Genomic DNA, 21,771 nt, shown 5'->3' on the forward strand with positions numbered 1-21,771 from the left:
GCCTGGTCGCCTAGCAACGTCCTAATTCGGAGCGATGGAGGCCAACAGCAGCAGGGAGCTCGAAGCCAGGAATTATTTGGAAAAACATCGGATTATGGAGTTGCTGACCTATCTCGCCAGCGCCCTCCTCTTTTTCCGGCCGGGTAAGTGTCTTGCCTACCACTCGGCTTTCTGTCCCACACCGAGCGGTCCCCAGAAATTCCCGGTGTAGCCATCCCTCCCCAGCCGCGTCCCGGGGGGCCAGTTTCCTTCCCGGCTACCACTCCACGCCCCTCCGCATACACTCTCCTGCCTCTCGGCTACTCGAGCCCTTCTGCTGCTAGTTAACGCTGTGGCCTTGAAATTAAACAAGACTTATTGAACGGCCTCTTTGTGCCTGCCACTAGCTGAGTGTGGCGGGACTCTCGCCGGTGGAGGGCTCTCGCCGGTGGGAGAGAGGCTCCGGGGTCCGGCAGCCTGGCTCCTGGCTCCACCCCTTACTACTTTGTGATAGTGGGCGAGAGCCTGAACTTCGGTCTCCTCTTCTGGAAAATGGGGATTATAATAATACCGATCTCATGGCAACGTGGGGAAGATTAAATAAATAATGTATAAATCATCCTTATGCCTGGTAAGCAACAGATGTTTCCAGTGTTATCCCTGCCCTCAAAGAGTTTGTAAGCTGGTAAAAACAACTGATAGGGTAAAAGGAAGGATATTATTGAGGAGATAGATTTTCCTGACATGTTTTCTATATCTGATCCCCTTACAAAGTTTGGGTCATTTCATAATTTTTGTGTGGTCTGTAAATTTAAAAGTTATGTTAAGGTGAAAGTGACTCGATGTGCTTCTCCCCAGGGTGCAGAATTGTAATTTACTAGTCTCATATGGAGTGTCCAAAATGCCCAAATTGTCCATTTGCCTCTGGGTAAGGAAATATAAAAACCAAATATTCCAATTTTGCCAAAAGCCACCCAACTAATATGATCCTGTATAAGGCGATCAAGTTCTCTCTAGTTGTTTTAAAATGATAAACCAGCAAAAAACTCTGCAACAATTAAAAATAAATAGAAAATCAAAAAAAACAAAGTACAAAGGAAGGCACTTTTTTAATGCACTGGGAAAAAGTTGCTATCAAACTAATTTTTAAAAACCTGCTTTTTGAAAAAGTGACTAATTACCATCTCTTGCTGGTCTCTGGTACTGTGGTGGTGAAAATAGTCTTTTGCTGTTAGATGCAGACATATATATATGTGTGTGTGTGTCAGAACTTCAGAAATAGCAGAAGTGAAACCAATGACTCACCAAAGTAGTAATCAGTAAAGTTTATTGTGCACACACCAAAAAGATAGTTTGAAAACCAGGAGCACTCAAATCAAAACAAGAAATGAGGCTCAGGTGTATATTGTTATAAAGCAGCTTATATGGTGAGAAGATAGTGACTGTTTATTCTTCACAGTAATTGGTTATAATATTATCATCTTCTTAAATGATAGGGAATTGGTTACTTCATATTAACCTTGGGAAACAGTTTAAATTTTGCTTATTTACAGAGGCAGAAGCAAGAAATGACCCAGGTCAAGTTAGTCTTGTAAAATAAGCTAAATTAAGCTTTGCTTGTGTAACTTAACTGGTTTTGTCTGCCCAGGGAATTTTTCAAGGCTGGTTTCCATTTGGTCTTGATTTTAACAATCCCCCCTACCCCCCTCCTGCTTTTGGTCATTCTCTCCGTGGGCGGAGAGTATGAGCAATCAGTATAGCATTTTTCCCGGTTACCACTGTTGATGTAGTCAGGCCGAAGAATCGCATATACACTGTTTGCATTAGTTGAGTCCTTAGGCAGGAGAGCCGTGTAGTCACTATCTTAATTCTTTATATGGTTATTGTTGATTTTGTCCAGTTGTGTGATCCTGATGGATGCCATTTGGCATGCGAGTGGCTGGAGACAGGCATTTAAAACCCTCGAGAGTATACAACACACTAGAAAGGTTAATATGATAACTATAAGGAAAATAATAACCAAGGATTGAAAAATTGTCCAGAGCAGAGATTCCCAGGACCCAAGATTTAACCAGTTAAATAACTCAAATGGGTTATAACCAGCAGTTTTTAAGTTTTATGTTTCTAAGTCAACTGACAATTTTTTTGGATTAATGTGCCATTAGGTTTCAGTTTTTAAAGGTTATTTACATAGGCACAACCTGGTGTGTTAGCAATCATGTATCCTCATGATTCCTCAAGACAGAATGAAGGGAGGATGTTGTATTTTAGGAGACCGTGCTGCAGGTGAGCTTCCACCTAAATGAGGTGTCTGTGTGCTGTGAGCAATCAGGTAATTTAACAAGAGGCATTTCTAGGGAAACAAAAGAAAAACAAAGGCTAATAGTTTGAGCAAATTATAAATTCAGTTTCTGAGTTTGGAGAGCAGCCATTTGAGAAAATTTGTAGATTTGAGTTTGAAGCATCTCCAGATGGTGGAATGAGGATGGCAGTTACAGTCTAATGGATTTTCCTGGCTTGCAGTTTGAATGTGTCTGGCGAGCTTCTGAGTGGCCATGTAAAAACAAGCATGCAGATTGCCCACTCATGAGCTGTTGTGATTTCTCTGAGGTTTATGTCAGGTTGTCCAGCTTTAACTTGTATGGCTTTGGGAAAAGGGCAGTTGAGTTTCATAGTAATTTGGAGTCAAAAGAGTGGGAGAAAATTGGAAATATTAGTTTGGAGAGTTCTGGTCAAATATTGGAAGAAACTAGAAGAATTCAGGATCCAGTCCAGTGTACAGGTAGAAAACAAAACCTCAAAGAGGGTTAACAGTACTAAAATCTGATATCTTCAAAGGTGTATTACTAAAACATAATTTTTCTTTCTATTATCATCCCGACTGTTATAAAGGATAATCAGTAAGAGAAATTTGTTTGCAAATTAAGTCTAGTTTCAATAAACTTGATCTGATTATTTGCATAAGTGCATTAAGAACAGTGATTGTATCGACTCTTTTTTTTTTTTCTATTTTGAATGCTTGAACCACACATTTTTATTTCAGATTGAACCAGGAAATACATGAGTTTAGTTTTTTTTTTTGAATTTTTGAATTTTATTTTTTTATACAGCAAGTTCTTATTAGTCATCAATTTTATACACATCAGTGTACACATGTCAATCCCAATCGCCCAATTCATCCCACCACCACACCCACCCCCTGCCGCTTTCCCCCCTTGGTGTCCATATGTTTGTTCTCTACATCTGTGTCTCAATTTCTGCCCTGCAAACCAGTTCATCTGTACCATTTTCCTAGGTTCCACATATATGCGTTAATATACGATATTTGTTTTTCTCTTTCTGACTTATTTCACTCTGTATGACAGTCTCTAGATCCATCCACGTCTCAACAAATGACCCAATTTTGTTCCTTTTTATGGCTGAGTAATATTCCATTGTATATATGTACCACCTCTTCTTTACCCATTCATCTGTCAATGGGCATTTAGGTTGCTTCCATGACCTGGCTATTGTAAATAGTGCTGCAGTGAACATTGGGGTGCATGTGTCTTTTTGAATTATGGTTTTCTCTGGGTATATGCCCAGTAGTGGGATTGCTGGATCATATGGTAATTCTATTTTTATTTTTTTAAGGAATCTCCATACTGTTCTCCATAGTGGCTGTATCAATTTACATACCCACCAACAGTGCAAGAGGGTTCCTTTTCTCCACACCCTCTCTAGCATTTGTTGTTTGTAGATTTTCTGATGATGTCCATTTTAATTGGTGTGAGGTGATACCTCCTTGTAGTTTTTATTTATTTATTTATTTTATTTATTTATGGCTGTGTTGGGTCTTCGTTTCTGTGCGAGGGCTTTCTCTAGTTGTGGCAAGCGGGGGCCACTCTTCATCGCGGTGCACGGGCCTCTCACTATCGTGGCCTCTCTTGTTGCGGAGCACAGGCTCCAGACGCGCAAGCTCAGTAATTGTGGCTCACGGGCCCAGCTGCTCCGCGTCATGTGGGATCTTCCCAGACCAGGGCTCGAACCCGTGTCCCCTGCATTGGCAGGCAGATTCTCAACCACTGCGCCACCAGGGAAGCCCCTCCTTGTAGTTTTGATTTACATTTCTCTAATAATTAGTGACGTTGAGCAGCTTTTCCTGTGCTTCTTGGCCATTTGTATATCTTCTTTGGAGAAATGTCTATTTAGGTCTTATGCCCATTTTTGGATTGGGTTGTTTGTTTTTTTAATATTGAGCTGCATGAGCTGTTTATATATTTTGGAGATTAATCTTTTGTCCATTAATTCGTTTGCAAATATTTTCTCCCATTCTGAGGGTTGTCTTTTCGTCTTATTTATGGTCTCCTTTGCTGTGCAAAAGCTTTTAAGTTTCATTAGGTCCCATTTGTTTATTTTTGTTTTTATTTCCATTACGCTAGGAGGTGGATCAAAAAAGATTTTGCTGTGATTTATGTCAAAGAGTGTTCTTCCTATGTTTTCCTCTAAGAGTTTTATAGTGTCTGGTCTTACATTTAGGTCTCTAATCCATTTTGAGTTTATTTTTGTGTATGGTGCTAGGTTCTAATTTCATTCCTTTACATGTAGCTGTCCACTTTTCCCAGCACCACTTATTGAAGAGACTGTCTTTTCTCCATTGTATATCCTTGCCTCCTTTGTCATAGGTTAGTTGACCATAGGTGCGTGGGTTTATCTCTGGGCTTTCTATCTTGTTCCATTGATCTATGTTTCTGTTTTTGTGCCAGTACCATATTGTCTTGATTACTGTAGCTTTGTAGTATAGTCTGAAGTCAGGGAGTCTGATTCCTCCAGCTCCGTTTTTTTCCCTCAAGACTGCTTTGGCTATTCGGGGTCTTTTGTGTCTCCATACAGATATTAAGATTTTTTGCTCTAGTTCTGTAAAAAAATACCATTGGTAATTTGATAGGGATTGCATTGAATCTGTAGATTGCTTTGGGTAGTATAGTCATTTTCACAATATTGATTCTTCCAATCCAAGAACATAGTATATCTCTCCATCTGTTGGTATCATCTTTAATTTCTTTCATCAGTGTCTTGTAGTTTTCTGCATACAGGTCTTTTGTCTCCCTAGGTAGGTTTATTCCTAGGTATTTTATTCTTTTTGTTGCAATGGTAAATGGGAGTGTTTCCTTAATTTCTCTTTCAGATTTTTCATCATTAGTGTATAGGAATGCAAGAGATTTCTGTGCATTTATTTTGTATCCTGCAACTTCACCAAATTCATTAATTAGCTCTAGTAGTTTTCTGGTGGCAGTTTTAGGATTCTCTATGTATAGTATCATGTCATCTGCAAACAGTGACAGTTTTACTTCTTCTTTTCCTATTTGTATTCCTTTTATTTCTTTTTCTTCTCTGATTGCCCTGGCTAGGACTTCCAAAACTATGTTGAATAATAGTGGTGAGAGTGGACATCCTTGTCTCGTTCCTGATCTTAGAGGAAATGCTTTCAGTTTTTCACCATTGAGAATGATGTTTGCTGTGGGTTTGTCGTACATGGCCTTTATTATGTTGAGGTAGGTTCCCTCTGTGCCCACTTTCTGGAGAGTTTTTATCATAAATGGGTGTTGAATTTTGTCAAAAGCTTTTTCTGCATCTATTGAGATAATCATATGGTTTTTATTCTTCAATTTGTTAATATGGTGTATCACATTGATTGATTTGCGTATATTGAAGAATCCTTGCATCCCTGGGATAAATCCCACTTGACCGTGGTATATGATCTTTTTAATGTGTTGTTGGATTCTGTTTGCTAGTATTTTGTTGAGGATTTTTGCATCTATATTCATCAGTGATATTGGTCTGTAATTTTCTTTTTTTGTAGTATCTTTGTCTGGTTTTGGTATCAGGGTGATGGTGGCCTCATAGAATGAGTTTGGGAGTGTTCCTTCCTCTGCAATTTTTTAGAAGAGTTTGAGAAGGATGGGTGTTAGCTCTTCTCTAAATGTTTGATAGAATTCACCTGTGAAGCCATCTGGTCCTGGACTTTTGTTTGTTGGAAGATTTTTAATCACAGTTCATTTCATTACTTGTGATTGGTCTGTTCATATTTTCTATTTCTTCCTGGTTCAGTCTTGGAAAGTTATACCTTTCTAAGAATTTGTCCATTTCTTCCAGGTTGTCCATTTTATTGGCATCAAGTTGCTTGTAGTAGCCTCTTAGGATGCTTTGTATCTCTGCGGTGTCTGTTGTAACTTCTCCTTTTTCATTTCTAATTTTATTGATTTGAGTCCTCTCCCTCTTTTTCTTGATGAGTCTGGCTAATGGTTTATCAATTTTGTTTATCTTCTCAAAGAACCAGCTTTTAGTTTTATTGATCTTTGCTATTGTTTTCTTTGTTTCTATTTCATTTATTTCTGCTCTGATCTTTATGATTTCTTTCCTTCTGCTAACTTTGGGTTTTGTTTGTTCTTCTTTTTCTAGTTCCTTTAGCTGTAAGATTAGATTGTTTATTTGAGATTTTTCTTGTTTCTTGAGGTAGGCTTGTATAGCTATAAACTTCCCTCTTAGAACTGCTTTTGCTGCATCCCATACGTTTTGGATTGTCGTGTTTTCTTGTCATTTGTCTCTAGGTATTTTTTGATTTCCTCTTTGATTTCTTCAGTGGTCTCTTGGTTATTTAGTAACGTATTCTTTAGCCTCCATGTGTTTGTGTTTTTTACATTATTCTCCCTGTAATTCATTTCTAATCTCATAGCGTTGTGGTCAGAAAAGATGCTTGATATGATTTCAGTTTTCTTAAATTTACTGAGGCTTGATTTGTGACCCAAGATGTGATCTATCCTGGAGAACATTCCATGCACACTTGAGAAGAAAGTGTAATCTGCTGTTTTTGGATGGAATGTCCTATAAATATCAATTAAATCTATCTGGTCTGTTGTGTCATTTAAAACTTGTGTTTCCATATTTGTTTTCATTTTGGATTATCTGTCCATTGGTGTAAGTGAGGTGTTAAAGTCCCCCACTTTTATTGTGTTACTGTCGACTTCCTCTTTTAGAGTTGTTAGCAGTTGCCTTATGTATTGAGGTGCTTCTGTGTTGGGTGCATATATATTTATAATTGTTATCTCTTCTTCTTGGACTGATCCCTTGATTATTATGTAGTGTCCTTCCTTGTCTCTTGTAACATTCTTTATTTTAAAGTCTATTTAATCTGATATGAGTATTGCTACTCCAGCTTTCTTTTGATTTCCATTTGCATGGAATATCTTTTTCCATCCCCTCACTTTCAGTCTGTATGTGTCCCTAGGTCTGAAGTGGGCCTCTTGTAGACAGCATATATATGGGTCTTGTTTTTGTATCCATTCAGCAAGCCTGTGTCTTTTGGTTGGAGCATTTAATCCATTCACGTTTAAGGTAATTATCGACATGTATGTTCCTATTATCATTTCCTTAATTGTTTTGGGTTTGTTTTTGTAGGTCCTTTTCTTCTCTTGTGTTTCCCACTTAGAGAAGTTCCTTTAGCATTTGTTGTAGAGCTGGTTTGGTGGTGCTGAATTCTCTTAGCTTTTGCTTGTCTGTAAAGCTTTTGACTTCTCCATCGAATTTGAATGAGATCCTTGCCGGGTAGAGTAATCTTGGTTGTAGGTTCTTCCCTTTCATCACTTTAAGTATATCATGCCACTCCCTTCTGGCTTGTAGAGTTTCTGCTGAGAAATCAGCTGTTAACATTATGAGAGTTCCCTTGTATGTTATTTGTCATTTTTCCCTTGCTGCTTTCAATAATTTTTCTTTGTCTTTACTTTTTGCCAATTTGATTACCATGTGTCTTGGCATGTTTCTCCTTGGGTTTATCCTGTATGGAACTGTCTGCGCTTCCTGAACTTGGGTGGCTATTTCCTTTCCCATGTAAGGGAAGTTTTCGACTATAATCTCGTCAAATATTTTCTTGGGTCCTTTCTCTCTCTCTTCTCCTTCTGGGACCCCTATAATGTGAATGTTGTTGCGTTTAATGTTGTCCTAGAGGTCTCTTAGGCTGTCTTCATTTCTTTTCATTCTTTTTTCTTTATTCTGTTCCACAGCAGTGAATTCCACCATTCTGTCTTCCAGGTCACTTATCCGTTCTTCTGCCTCAGTTATTCTGCTATTGATTGCTTCTAGTGTAGTTTTCATTTCAGTTATTGTATTGTTCATCCCTGTTTGTTTGTTCTTTAATTTTTCTAGATCTTTGTTGAACATTTCTTGCATCTTCTCGATCTTTGCCTCCATTGTTTTTCTGAGGTCCTGGATCATCTTCACTATCATTATTCTGAATTCTTTTTCTGGAAGGTTGCCTATCTCCACTTCATTTAGTTGTTTTTCTGGGGTTTTATCTTGTTCCTTCATCTGGTACATAGCCCTCTGCCTTTTCATCTTGTCTGTCTTTCTGTGAATGTGGTTTTTGTTCCACAGGCTGCAGGATTGTCGTTCTTCTTACTTCTGCTGTCTGCCTTCTGGTAGATGAGGTTACCTAAGAGGCTTGTATGGACTCTTTTAAATCTGCTTTGCTGGAACTTTTCATAAGGAATCTCAGTTTAGACCTTTAAAGTCTCTTTAGGCTAAGAAGCCAAGCCAAGGACTTGTCCATTGTTTCCATTGTGCAAATATATATATTGTCATGAAAAATAAGAATATTTAGTAAGAGTTTCAAAATTCTAGAGGAATCAGGTAGGGAGAAAAAGATAAATGTTTCAACCTTTGTTTCAAATATATACTTCACCAAATTGCAATAAGTTATAGATAGCTTAAAAGAGAGGAGAAAAGAGGCCTCTTTAAATCTGGAAAACAAAACATTAAAGAACCAGCAATGTTTTAAATTAAATCATAAAAATTAAAATCATCATCGGTTCATTCAGTCTTACATAATTAATTCTTATTTTGCTTGATCTTGGTAGGCAGCTTTATGAATCAGTTTTCCACTAGAGATCTAGATTCTTACCCAGTTCAGTAATATGATCTTATAATTATCAGATACCTTTACTTTTCAGAGTCTTTTCCATGAATCTTCTTGAAGATGAAGCACTTTTTAGGCACATTTTTGCAAAAGCATCACAGTAAAACAATAACTGTCTGTGAGTGGTAAAAGAGTTTAAAATAGTCATGGTTAAAGATCTGGTAAGTGTTCACATATACACACCAAAAATGATGCAGTTGACAAGGAAATTTGGTTACTTTTATATATAATGTTTTAAGATAATAGCTGGAATTATGACTGATAACATTATGCCAGGATATAGATTTTTAAGAATTTCATATAATTTCTGAATTAATTATTTTAATGATATATATCCCTTATAAATATGACCTAAGAAGGTTAAATATTGCTTTTTATTTGACGATGTTTCCCATGCAGTCTAATATATCAAATAAGCCTAAGTAAATTAACATTTCTCTTTTAGCTTCATTCAGAATTTGATTTGGGAAGTTTGTTTAAAATGTCAAAACATTTAAAATATGTGATCAAATAGAATCACAGGTCACTGTGAAACAATACTTAGTTATCCATTCAGCCAAAGTGACAAAAGATTTCAAAGGCAAATACAGAAAGTTATATAGTTGTAAAAAACCAAACAAAAATTAGCTCTTTTAATTCGATAAGAGTCAGGTTTTTTTTTTCCTACATAGTCAAAGACCTGATAATGACAACGTGAAGCACAGTAAATTATTTTCATAAGACATACATCTTTTATTTATTTTTGGCTGCATTGGGTCTTCGTTGCTGTGTACAGGCTTTCTCTAGTTGCGGCGAGCGGGGGCTACTCTTCATTGTGGTGTGTGGGCTTCTCATTGCAGTGGCTTCTCTTGTTGCCGAGCACAGGCTCTAGGCCTGCAGGCTTCAGTAGTTGTGGCACACAGGCTCACTAGTTGTGGCTCGCGGGCTCTAGAGCGCAGCCTCAGTAGTTGTGGTGCACAGGCTTAGTTGCTCCACGGCACATGGGATCTTCCCAGACCAGGGCTCGAACCCATGTCCCCTGCATTGGCAGGTGGATCCTTAACAACTGCGCCACCAGGAAAGCCCAAGACGTACATTTTTGTTTCCTAGGCAGATTACATTAAAGGTAAAGAAAAACCTTTGTTCACCATTTCTTTTTTTTAAAGATTTTATTTATTCTTTATTTATTTATTTTTGGCTGCGACAGGTCTTAGTTGTGGCACGCGGGATCTTCATTGTGGCGTGTGGGCTTCTCTCTAGTTGTGGCGTGTGGGTTTTCTCTCTCTAGTTGTGGCCCGCAGGCTCCAGAGCCTATGAAATTGTGAAATTGTGAAGAAGGAAAAGAAATTCATTTGAGTTTTGCTGATGTGGTTCAGGCTGCAGAGGTTACAGCCACAGTGCATAAGTGCTGAGTTAAGATGGAAAAAGCATTAAATTTGTACAGTAAGGTATTTTGAGAGAGACCACATTCATATAATACTTTTATTATGGTAGATCATTATAATTGATTTTATTATTTGTTAATTTCTTACTATGCCTAATTTATAAATTAAACTTTATCACGTGGTTTCAGGCATTACAGAGGGTCTTGGAATGTATTCTCCATGGATAAGGGGGAACTACCGTATATCCATTTCTTTTTTTTTTTTTTTTAAGTAGCTTTTCTTTTATTTATTTACTTATTTTTTAAAGGGTTTGTTTTTGTTTTTGTTTGGCTGTGTTGGGTCTTCGTTGCTGCACGCGGGCTTTCTCTAGTTGCGGTGAGCAGGGGCTACTGTTGGTTGCGGTGCACGGGCTTCTCATTGCGGTGGCTTCTCTTGTTGCGGAGCACAGGCTCTAGGCACGCGGGCTCAGTAGTTGTGGCTCATGGGCTCTAGAGCATGGGCTCTAGAGCGCAGGCTCAGTAGTTGTGGCTTACGGGCTTAGTTGCTCCATGGCATGTGGGATCTTCCTGGACCAGGGCTCGAACCCATGTCCCCTGCATTGGCAGGCGGATTCTTAACCACTTTGCCACCAGGGAAGTCCCCGTATATCCATTTCTTAATATGTTCCATATTACTCACTATTGTATGATTGATGCTCAGGAAGAAACACTATCTTTATCTTCGGTCTTTGCAAAGCTCCTGGCATTATGATATGTATCTCAGTTTGAAAACCTTGGAATTGTAAGGGAGTTATGGAAAATAAGACTTCACAGCGTGGTTGGGCTATTACTGTTGTGAGAACATGTCCACAGTCCCACATCCTTGATCCCTAAATTCTAGAAGCTCTGAAACCCAACAGATTTTCATAACTCATTTAACAGCCGAATTTGACATAATCTGAAGTCATTTGGTAGGAAAATCTGGCCTTTTCTAGGGTATATTGGGAAATTTAGCCCCTGGCTGGGCAGCCCTTCCCAGTGGCAATTCTATGCTGTGGAAGGAGGGAGTATATATTTTTAGGGGATGACTTTAAAGAAATCAGAAGTTTTTTTACAGAGGCAGTTGTAGTCACCCAGGTGAGAACTACTGCTGTGGCAGTGGTGGGGATCAGATGACTTTGAGAGCTACTGAGGAGAAAGACTCCGGAGAGATTGTCATGACTGACTAGGTTTGGGTGTCGCAGGTGCTTCCCGTGTTTGAGTTAGCTGAGTGTGGTAGAATCTGGGAGCTGTGGAAGCACACTGACTGGGTTCATACTGGCTGTGTGGCCTTGAGCAAGTGACTGTTGTGAGGAGAAAATCAAGTAAGCCAAGGAAAATGTTTATCATAGTACCAGGCACATAGTAAGGGCCCAGTAAATACTAGCTATTAGTATTACAACTTTGAACTTGACGTTTGTCTCCCTTGAAGAACTGACGGTCATTATCAGCTGACATTTATGTAACTTAAGTGGTTAGTGCCATTTGGCTCTTCCCTTCATGTTTTAAAAATTTATATCTTTATTATATATACTTACGTTGTAAGCATTTTCAAAACATTTTTAGAAGCAGGTGGAGTATAAATTATAGATTCCAAATATAGACATTATGGCACCTCATGTAGTCTGAAGGATATACAGCAACAAATCTTCATCAAAGTAACATACCAAGTTCCATTAGCATTATTTACGTATTCTAGCCTTAAAAAGAAATGTAGTGAGTTGAAATCAAACTTGGATGTTTTTCTCCTTCTAATTTTGTTATACAGTTCAGAAAGAAATGACAGAAGACCACATTACATGATGTGATTGCCTTAGTAACCTATTTGCTGCTATAATGTATTAAAAGTTGCACAAAAAGGCACTATATTAGATTAAAAGTCTGCCTACTTCTAGTTTCAACACATAAATTCCAAGGAGTGAAATACACGGAGGATTTCATACACCTATATGATTAAGAGAGACTTAAAAACATAACCTATCACAATGTGTGGACTCTGTTTGATTACTGATTTTTAAAGAGTGTTTACAATTATGACATTTGTGAGACAACTGGAAATTTGAATAATGCCTGGCTATTTGAGAATATTAAGAATTTTGTTAGATGTGTAAATTGTATCACGATAACAGTATTGTGGTAACATGAAAAAGAAAAAGGAGTCCCCTCTTCAACAAATGGTGTTGGGAAGACTGAATAACCACATGCAGAAAAAGAAAACTGGACCCCTGTCTAACACCATTCACAAAAATTAACTCAAAATGGATTAAAGACTTAAACATAAGACCTGATACTGTGAAATTCCTAGAAGAAAACACAGGGAAGAAGCTCCTTGACATTGGTCTTGTCAATGATTTTTGGATGTGACCCCAAAAGCACAAACAACAAAAGCAAATATCAACAAGTAAGACTAAATTAAACTTAAAAACTTCTGCACAGCAAAAGAAACAATCAACAAAATGAAAAGGCAGTCTATGGAATGGGAAAAAAATATTTGCAAATCATATATGATAAGGGGCTAATATCCAAAATAAATGAAGAACCCATATAACTCAATGACAAGAAAACGATTAAAAATGGGCAGAGGAACTAAATAGATATTTTTCCTAAGAAGACATCCAAATGGCAACAGGTACATGAAAAGATGCTCTATATCACAAATCATCAGGGGAATGCAAATTAAAACCACAATGAGATATCAAGTTACACCTGTTAGAACAGCTGTCATGGGTGGACCTTGAGGACATTGTGCTAAGTGAAATAAGTCAAAGAGAGAAAGACAAATACTGTGTGATATCACTTACATGTGGAATCTAAAAAAGCCAAACTCCTAAAAACAGAGTAGAATGGTGGTTACCACAGGCTGGGGGATGCGGGATAGGAGAGATGTTGTTTAAGGGTACAAACTTGCAACTAGTAGATAACTAAGTCCTGGAGATCTATTGCACAGCATAGTGATTACAGAGAACAATGCTGTATTGTAAACATCAAACTTGCTAAGAGACTAGATCTTAATTATTCCCACCGCAAAAAAGCCATGATCATTATGTGATGCGATAGAACTATTAGCTAGCACTGCAGTGGCAATCATACTGCAGTATAAAGGTACCAAAGCAACATATTGCACACCTTAAACTTACACAATTTTATGTCAGTTATAGCTCAACAAAAAAGAGAAAAAGGGGTCCTTATCTTTTAGAGATGCACACTGAAACATTCAGTAATGAAATGTGATTGCTGTGATTTACTTCAGAATAATACAGGAAGAGGGGACCTAGGTGGGAGCATGGTGAAAGAAGACCAGCCACAAAATTGAACAGTTGAAGTTGGTGATGAGTTCATTATACTTTTCTGTCTACTTTTATTATATGTATGAAATTCTTAGTGACAGAGTTTTTAAAAGACTTTTAAAATACACACACATATACGTAAATCCTAGGATTGAAATACAGTGATGGAGTAGACGGAGCGTTCCTCATCTAAGCTGTACCGTTTTTACTTCTTTTGGCTTCTTTTATTATAACTAACCCGCATTATTTCTGAAAAGTGGATTGATCTTGATGTTTCATTTTTCACATTGTTTAGATGAAAGATAGACTGTTTATCCAAAATACTGCCCTTATGTTAGGAATGAACATTTATGCTTCCTAATTGGAGGACTATATTAATCTAAGTGTTTGTTTTTTAAAATCTATTTTTTCCTTCTTTTAGCTGGCCTTTTCTCCTGCATCATGTTGTTCCATTTTGAGGGTTTTCAACTCTGTCTATAAATTAAGAGTCACCTGAGGAGCTTTTTTGAAAAATGCGCAGATCCAACCTCTGGACATTTTTGTTCAGTCATCCGGAGTAGAGCACTTTTGTATATAATTATTTAATTGTTTAATGTCTTGCCTTTCCTGCAAGCAAGGCCTATATTCCCAGTGCCTAGTACAGTACTTCAAATATAGGTATTTAATAATTGTTACATGACTATTTCCATTTGTGACATACTTTAATTTCATATCAGAAAGAATTGGAACTATTCTTTTACAGAAAAACCAAGAGAGTATTTAATATCTATATTGGAACGGCTGAGAATTGCCAAAGTATCAGGCGTGGCTTTCCCTTTCTTTATGGATGACTCTAACATTGCAGCCATGTTTCAGCTGCTGGACTCCTCGAATAAAGGATCCATATCATTTATACAGTATAAAGAAGGTCAGTATCTCCTACAAATTGAGGTAATAATTTGTGGTCATTCCGTAAATTTCCCTAGCTGAAACTAATTCTCACTTTGTAAATTTTCCTTTCTTCTTCTTCTTATAGCCCTAAAAACCCTGGGTCTGTGTACTGCAGATGAAGTTTTAAAAGATGATGGACATGGAATAACTTGCGAAAAATTCATGCGTGAAGTGTAAGTTTATTTTTAAGTGACTAATATTTAAATAACGTGGCATGATTTTGAAGTACAATTAATACATTTTAAAACAAAGGTTCCTACCTTCTGATAGAAACATTTCATTCCCCTGAAACTTTCAGCTGACTAGAAAGTGAGGACAGGCAGGGCTGACAGTACTCTCTAAGCCTGGGGGGAGGGGAGGGAGAGGATGCTGGGGTTAGGAGGATCCAGAGGCAGCTTCTTTCTTTTCTCAATGGGAAACCCCAGCAATTCTCAAAGAATGAGGTAGAGAAGCCCCGATCTGCTAGAAGAACTAACAGAAAAGCTTTAAGCTCAATATACTAGTTGGAAAATCTCTGTATATAGAGTAATAAAATTTCTCTCAAAATACTTCCTAAAAATGATTTCGTAAATGTTTATCAATAGTACAGGCTGCATGCCAGCCTGACAATTTCGGATTTGAGGTATTACAGCATGAAAAGTACTAACTAAATGCTAAGTCAGAAAAAAAAGAAACAACCAACCAAGGGAATAAAACTTGATAGTTCTGGAAGCCTCTAGCTAATCTAGCTCAGTTTGTTTAAGTTTTATTTAACATAATCCAAGGCCAAGGAGAAGTTAGAAGAAAAAAGAAAGTTTAAGATTCTCATCTCATCATTAGTTACATAAATATTCAACAAAAAATGTTTAATTACATTACCTACCCCAGAGAATGATGGTAGCACAGTGCTCTAGCTGAAATGTTTCATCCACAAAGCAAAGGTTGCCCACTGTCACATAGAATGGAACTAGGAAAGTATTCTGAATGGAAAGACATTTGTAGAAAATGAGAGCAATCCTATTTCAGTCACTATCTCATAATATGTTTTCTTACGGGAAATATAGTGAATTTCCAAACTAGATACAGGAACTTCAATTATAAACATACATTTTATTTATTTATTTTTTTTAACATCTTTACTGGAGTATAATTGGTTTACAATAGTTAGTTTCTGCTGTATAACAAAGTGAATCAGCTATATGTATATATATATCCCCATATCCCCTCCCTCTTGCATCTCCCTTCCACCCTCCCTATCCCACCCCTCTAGGTGGTCACAAAGCAAGCTGATCTCCCTGTGCTATGCAGCTGCTTCCCACTAGCTATCTGTTTTACATTTGGTCGTGTATATATGTCCATGCCGCTCTCTCACTTCGTCCCAGCTTACCCTTCCCCCTCCCCATGTCCTCAAGTCCATTCTCTATGTCTGTGTCTTTATTCCTGTCCTGTCCCTAGGTTCTTCAGAACCTTTTTTTTTTTTTTTTAGATTCCATATATGTGTGTTAGCATATGGTATTTGTTTTTCTCTTTCTGACTTACTTCACTGTGTGACAGACTTTAGGTCCATCCACCTGACTACAAATAACTCAATTTTGTTTCTTTTTATGGCTGAGTAATATTCCATTGTATATATGTGCCACATCTTCTTTATCCATTCATCTGATGATGGACACTTAGGTTGCTTCCATGTCCTGGCTATTGTAAATAGAGCTGCAATGAACATTGTGCTACATGACTCTTTTTGAATTATGGTTTTCTCAGGGTATATGCCCAGTAGTGGGATTGCTGGATCGTATGGTAGTTCTATTTTTAGTTTTTTAAGGAACCTCCATACTGTTCTTCATAGTGGCTGTATCAATTTACATTCCCACCAACAGTGCAAGAGGGTTCCCTTTTCTCCACACCCTCTCCAGCATTTATTGTTTGTAGATTTTTTGATGATGGCCATTCTGACTGGTGTGAGGTGATACCTCATTGTAATTTTGATTTGCATTTCTCTAATGATCAGTGATGTTGAGCATCCTTTCATGTGTTTGTTGGCAATCTGTATATCTTCTTTGGAGAAATGTCTGTTTAGGTCTTCTGCCCATTTTTGGATTGGATTGTTTGTTTTTTTTGATATTGAGCTGCATGAGTTGCTTGTGTACTTTGAAGATTAATCCTTTGTCAGTTGCTTCGTTTGCAAATATTTTCTCCCATTCTGAGGGTTGTCTTTTTGCCTTGTTTATGATTTCCTTTGCTGTGCAAAAGCTTTTAAGTTTCATTAGGTCCCATTTGTTTATTTTTGTTTTTATTTCCCTTTCTCTAGGAGGTGGGTCAAAAAGGATCTTGCTGTGATTTATGTCATAGAGTTAAACATACATTTTAAAGTGATTTTTAAAAGTTTATTTGTTATGTTAGATTATCTACAACAGTCTCCCTGAATTGGCAAAGAAAATTAAAAGTTGATTATAATTTATTATCTGCTCTTGTATTTTATTCAACAGACATATTCATCATTTATATTTGTAAATGGAATTACTGTGAGTTTTCATGGCTTCTGAGCTTTTTGTTTTTGTTTTCTTAGGAACAAGAGGACTCAGGAAATATGGTCAGCATTTTAATAACACTCTAAGTCCAAGATAATAAATGATTCTATACAGTTTTCAGTTGTTCAGTTTCATTAATTCAGAACTTCATCATATAACTTGAAATCCAACTGGCTCTGGCTTCTTCTTTATTAAAAAAAAGCCAAACAAACAAAAAACAAAAAACCCCAAAAGGAAAAAAGACACTTTATTTTCCAGTGTTAGGCCAGTTTGTCCTCAAATTAAGTAGAATCTCAACATCTTGCTGAGCCAGTTTATAAATTCCGACTTCATTTAATGCCGCTGTGGCAGGAGGTTGCCCTGAAGTTGACTGCAGGACATCTCTCAGAAGTAGGGCAGAACCAGTGTTCAAATTCAAAACAATACAGGCTTCTTTTACACTGTTAAAAAAAAAAAAAAAAAGCAGGAGGTAAATGAGATCTCCATTATCTATATCATCCCATGTTACCCTGTAACAATTTCATTTTGAAAAACTAAACAACTACCCTGCACTGCTAGATCATATCATTTATAGTTTATAAAAACTATTTATGGATTAGCTATTTGGCTCTTTTAACATGTTTTGACTGTATATGTGCAGAGTTTATATTTCATTAGATTACTATAAGGTAATAGGATCATTGTTTTCAGTACGTATCCATTATTTCCCAAAATGTGATACTTGATAGTAACAGTCTATTAAATGTAGCTAAGACTTTAGGTACATTAGGATACAGGAAAAGAGAAAATTAAGGGACAAAATAAAAGCAGAAAGGTAGAATACTAAAACAAAAAAAGCAGAAATAGATAATCTTACTGAAATGAGCAAAAAAACTTTCATTTTATATGTTTAAAAGGAATACTTTATAATCTCAAAAACCTAAATAATTTAAATTTTACATCAACAATTTCTAAAAATACTTGTAAGAATTCTCTTACATCCATTTATAATTATACTTAGAACCAAAATTAATATCAAATGTTTAAGAAAACAAATTTTCTTCAGGCCTGGCCTGTTATTCAGTACTAAATATATTTCAAATTTCTTCTATTTATTGAATATGGCAGAACTGCATTTGCTTTCATTTTCTATTTATTTCCCAGTAATAAGCACATAGGAGCATTACACCAAATATTAGAAAACAAAGCCCAACATATCATTTATATCCAGTTCTGGTCAAGTTTTTGGGGTCATGGGTCACATCTTGTATTATTGGTACATAATGAATACTTTAAACTGTTAACTGATGCAATATATATTTAACATCACTGGAACCCTAAAGCTGTTAAAAAACGAATCAACTTCCTCTAACAATTTGATACATCAAAATTAATTGTTAAATATTGCACTTACTGTTTAAAATAATTTTCTGGCCTCTTGCAATAGTGGGAAAACAAAGGGAAAAGATTCCGAGTCATATCGAAGTGCAGCTGAGCCGCTCCTCCTTCATTGAAGTGATTGGCAAGAATTATCTGAAAAAAAGGACAATTCATATAGCAGTTGCCTCTGTCATCACAGCCCAAAATACAGTCTACTCTTACTTACTTCTTGGTAGATGTATATGTCCAGCTTCTCCACAAGCATTTGCCAGAAGATTTTAAATAAGGAGAAGCAGAGCTGCTGCTCCAACTGAAGTAAACGGTCTCGTAAAGTAAGCAGTAAGGGGCAAGCCGAACTGGACAGGGACATCACTGCCTGCTCTGACTGCGATGGCAAGGACAACCACCTGGAAAAAACAGAAACAGCACTGCCTGAAGCACATTAATTTTTATTATGAAATTTTTCATCTCTCTGTATTTTTAAAGATTTAACAAATCATTTTAAATGTGGGGAAGTGCACTGTCCTGGGGCATTTTGGATAAGAAAAAAATGTATAGCCCAACATTAAAAGCTCTCTCAGAAAATAAAGGTACTTACGTTTGTTTGTTTATTTATTTAATTTTATTTTTTGGCCACACCACACGGCTTGTGGGATCTTAGTTCCCTAACCAGGGACTGAACCCAGGCCCTGGCAGTGAAAGTGCTTAGTCCTAACCACTGGACCGCCAGGGAATTCCCTGTACCTATGTTTATATTTTAGTTCTCAATGAAATACTCTTTACTTAATGAGGATGATAAATTTTTTAAATCCCCAATTTTAATATGACTTACTGATATAAAACTGTTAAAATGTAAAATGCATTTACATTTAAGACATCAGCTAATTGTACACTCTAATTTTCAGCAAAACAACGGACTAATAACACTTCCAAACTGATCACAAGTCCTCTGTGTGACAGGACTGCTAGGACAGACATTGCCTGCACTCAAGGAGCTCACCGTGTGGGAGGTAACAGATGTCACAGGAATCATGAGAGTGGGCCAGACTATAGCACAGGCATGCACAGGTACTACAGCAGCACCTTGCTTTGTCAATGGGTGACAGGCTAGGCATTCAACCCCATATCAGACACCAGCTCGCTGGACTTACAGACACATCTGAAGGTTAAGTTATGATCAGTTTATTCTGATTAAGAATGTCTTAATATATTTTAGAAACAGTTAAAAGTTTGGAGTGCAAAAGGCCAAGCTCTGTGCTATCTAGACACTTTGGAAATCTGACCGCATGTCACCTTGTAACTTCTATCAAACTGGAGTTGAGAGTTGACTTATAAGAAAGTACAGAGGACTTACCTTTCTTTTTTATACAATTTTGCAGCATCTTTAACTTCTCTAAAGACATGGTCTACTTGCCGGGTCAGCATGTCATGCTTTAAACGCTCTAACAGGTTAATCATGTCATCAAAGACAGAGCTCTCCATAGAGGCCAGTTGTCCCAGCTGCAATTTACTGAGAGTGTTATTCTCTGCAAAGACTTCCAATGCTGCCTGTTGAAGTTGTAGAAAGAACTGAAAGCAAAAATATGTTAACATGTTTAAGATACTTTTATTGTAAACAGCTTGAGATGTAACTCATGTACCATACAATTCACCCATTTAAAGTATACAGTTTGGGGACTTCCCTGGTGGAGCAGTGGATGAGAATCCACCTGCCAACGCAGGGGACACAGGTTTGAGCCCTGGTCCAGGAAGATCCCACATTACCGCGGAGCAACTAAGCCCGTGTGCCACAACTACTGAGCCTGCGCTCTAGAGCCCACGAGCCACAACTACTGAGCCCATGTGCCACAACTACTGAAGCTGGCATGCCTAGAGCTCATGCTCTGCAACAATGGAAGCAACCGCAATGAGAAGCCCCCGCTCGCCACAACTAGAGAGAGCCTGTGCACAGCAATGAAGACCCAACACAGCCATAAATAAATTAATTAATTTAAAAAATATACAGTTCGGTGGCTTTTAGTACATTCAGAGTTGTGCATCTGTCACCGCAGTCAATTTTAGAACATTTTCATTACCCCACAAAGAAATCCCACACTCTCTGCCATCATCTCCCAATCCCCTCCTAGTGGTTCCCCACCCCACCCCCACCTTGTTCCTAGGCAACCACGAATCTCCAGTGTCTCCTGCCTGCTCTGGACACTTCATATAAATGGATTCATACAACCTATGGTTCTTTGTGACTAGCTTCTTTCACTTAGTATAATGTTTTCAAGGTTCAACGATGTTGTAATATGTATCAGTATTTCATTTCTTTTTATTGCCAAATGATATTTCCATTATATTTACCCATTCATTAGTTGACGGACATTTGGGTTGTTTCCACTTTTATGAATAATACTGCTATGAACATTTGTGTACAGTTTCTGCACAAACATATGTTTTCATTTCTCTTGGATATATACCTAGGAGTAGAATTGCAGGATCATATAGTAAATCTGTGTTTAACCTTTTGAGGAACTGCCAGACTATTTCCACAGCAACTGTACCATTTTACATTCCCATCAGCGGTGAGTGAGGGTTCAGATTTCTCCACATCATGCTAATAAATGTTACTATGTCTTTTTTATTATAGCCATCCTAGTTTGTATGAAGTGGCATCCCATTGTGGTTTTGATTTACATTCCCCTAATGGCTACCTTCTTTAAGTGCTCATGTTTTTCTAGACACAGATTGAGAGTTGTTGTAAACCTAGAAAATACATGAGTTAAGAGAATTAAAATGTCATTTTTTTACAGTATTATTTTAGGTAGAATTAGTATTATTCTTTCTGCCCTACAGGAAAACAGCGCTGTGGGTAATTAGCAAAACATTAAAAACAACCTAAATGTCTATTAATAGGGGACTGGGCATGGCTACTAGGGATTGTTCAGGGATGACATGTGAGAGGCCATCTTGGCATTTCTGCTGAAGCTGTCAGGGAAGTGGCAGTGTCCTTTTGAGCCTGTTCATGGACCATGGAAGCCCGGAGCCACCCATGGCCATACTTACCAGAGCCTGCTTACGAGTAAAGCCAGAAATGAACAACTTTAGAGCAGCCATGCCTAATCCTTTCAGTTACACAAATTCCTCACCTCCTCACGCCACGCCACTTCCCTACTTAGGCCAGCGTGAATCTGGGTTTCTGTCACCTATGACTGAAAAATTCCTAATTCTGAATGGCTGGGTTATGTTAGGCTTATTAGCACAGTCTGGCAATGGACAGACAGCTGTTAGTGGAGAATCTAAATGAATGGAAGGTGAACTCTACTTTTTTCTGTGTAATACAAGAGCTTACATGATTTTTATTTAGAGCATTCACAGGCGGAAGGACTGTGAATG

General features: G+C 37.5%; 2 protein-coding genes across 6 annotated transcripts in view; one reads left to right on the forward strand and one right to left on the reverse strand.

Annotated features, from left to right (window-relative positions):
* Positions 1-17,150, forward strand: EFCAB10 (EF-hand calcium binding domain 10). 2 transcript variants are annotated; one of them, XM_061198451.1, is made up of 4 exons: positions 1-143; positions 14,340-14,504; positions 14,613-14,700; positions 17,073-17,150. In XM_061198451.1, exons 1-4 carry the CDS (start codon positions 35-37, stop codon positions 17,107-17,109), a joined length of 399 nt encoding a protein of 132 aa, XP_061054434.1. In that variant the 5' UTR covers positions 1-34; the 3' UTR covers positions 17,110-17,150. The 2 variants fall into 2 exon arrangements, with proteins under 2 accessions (XP_061054434.1, XP_061054435.1); XM_061198452.1 differs by lacking the exon at positions 14,340-14,504.
* Positions 17,142-21,771, reverse strand: part of RINT1 (RAD50 interactor 1) — a 27,195-nt gene continuing 22,565 nt past the window's right edge. For all 4 annotated transcript variants that reach the window (XM_061198448.1, XM_061198446.1, XM_061198449.1 and 1 more), the window contains 4 exons: positions 19,748-19,962; positions 18,620-18,800; positions 18,428-18,546; positions 17,142-17,474 (listed from right to left, as the gene is read on the reverse strand). In XM_061198448.1, coding sequence (XP_061054431.1) covers positions 17,282-17,474; positions 18,428-18,546; positions 18,620-18,800; positions 19,748-19,962 — 708 coding nt within the window. In that variant the 3' untranslated portion in view covers positions 17,142-17,281. The remainder of the gene's footprint in view (positions 17,475-18,427; positions 18,547-18,619; positions 18,801-19,747; positions 19,963-21,771) is intronic.

Source organism: Eubalaena glacialis, chromosome 8 (genome assembly GCF_028564815.1).
Source record: "Eubalaena glacialis isolate mEubGla1 chromosome 8, mEubGla1.1.hap2.+ XY, whole genome shotgun sequence".
Classification (NCBI taxonomy): Eukaryota; Metazoa; Chordata; class Mammalia; order Artiodactyla; family Balaenidae; genus Eubalaena; species Eubalaena glacialis.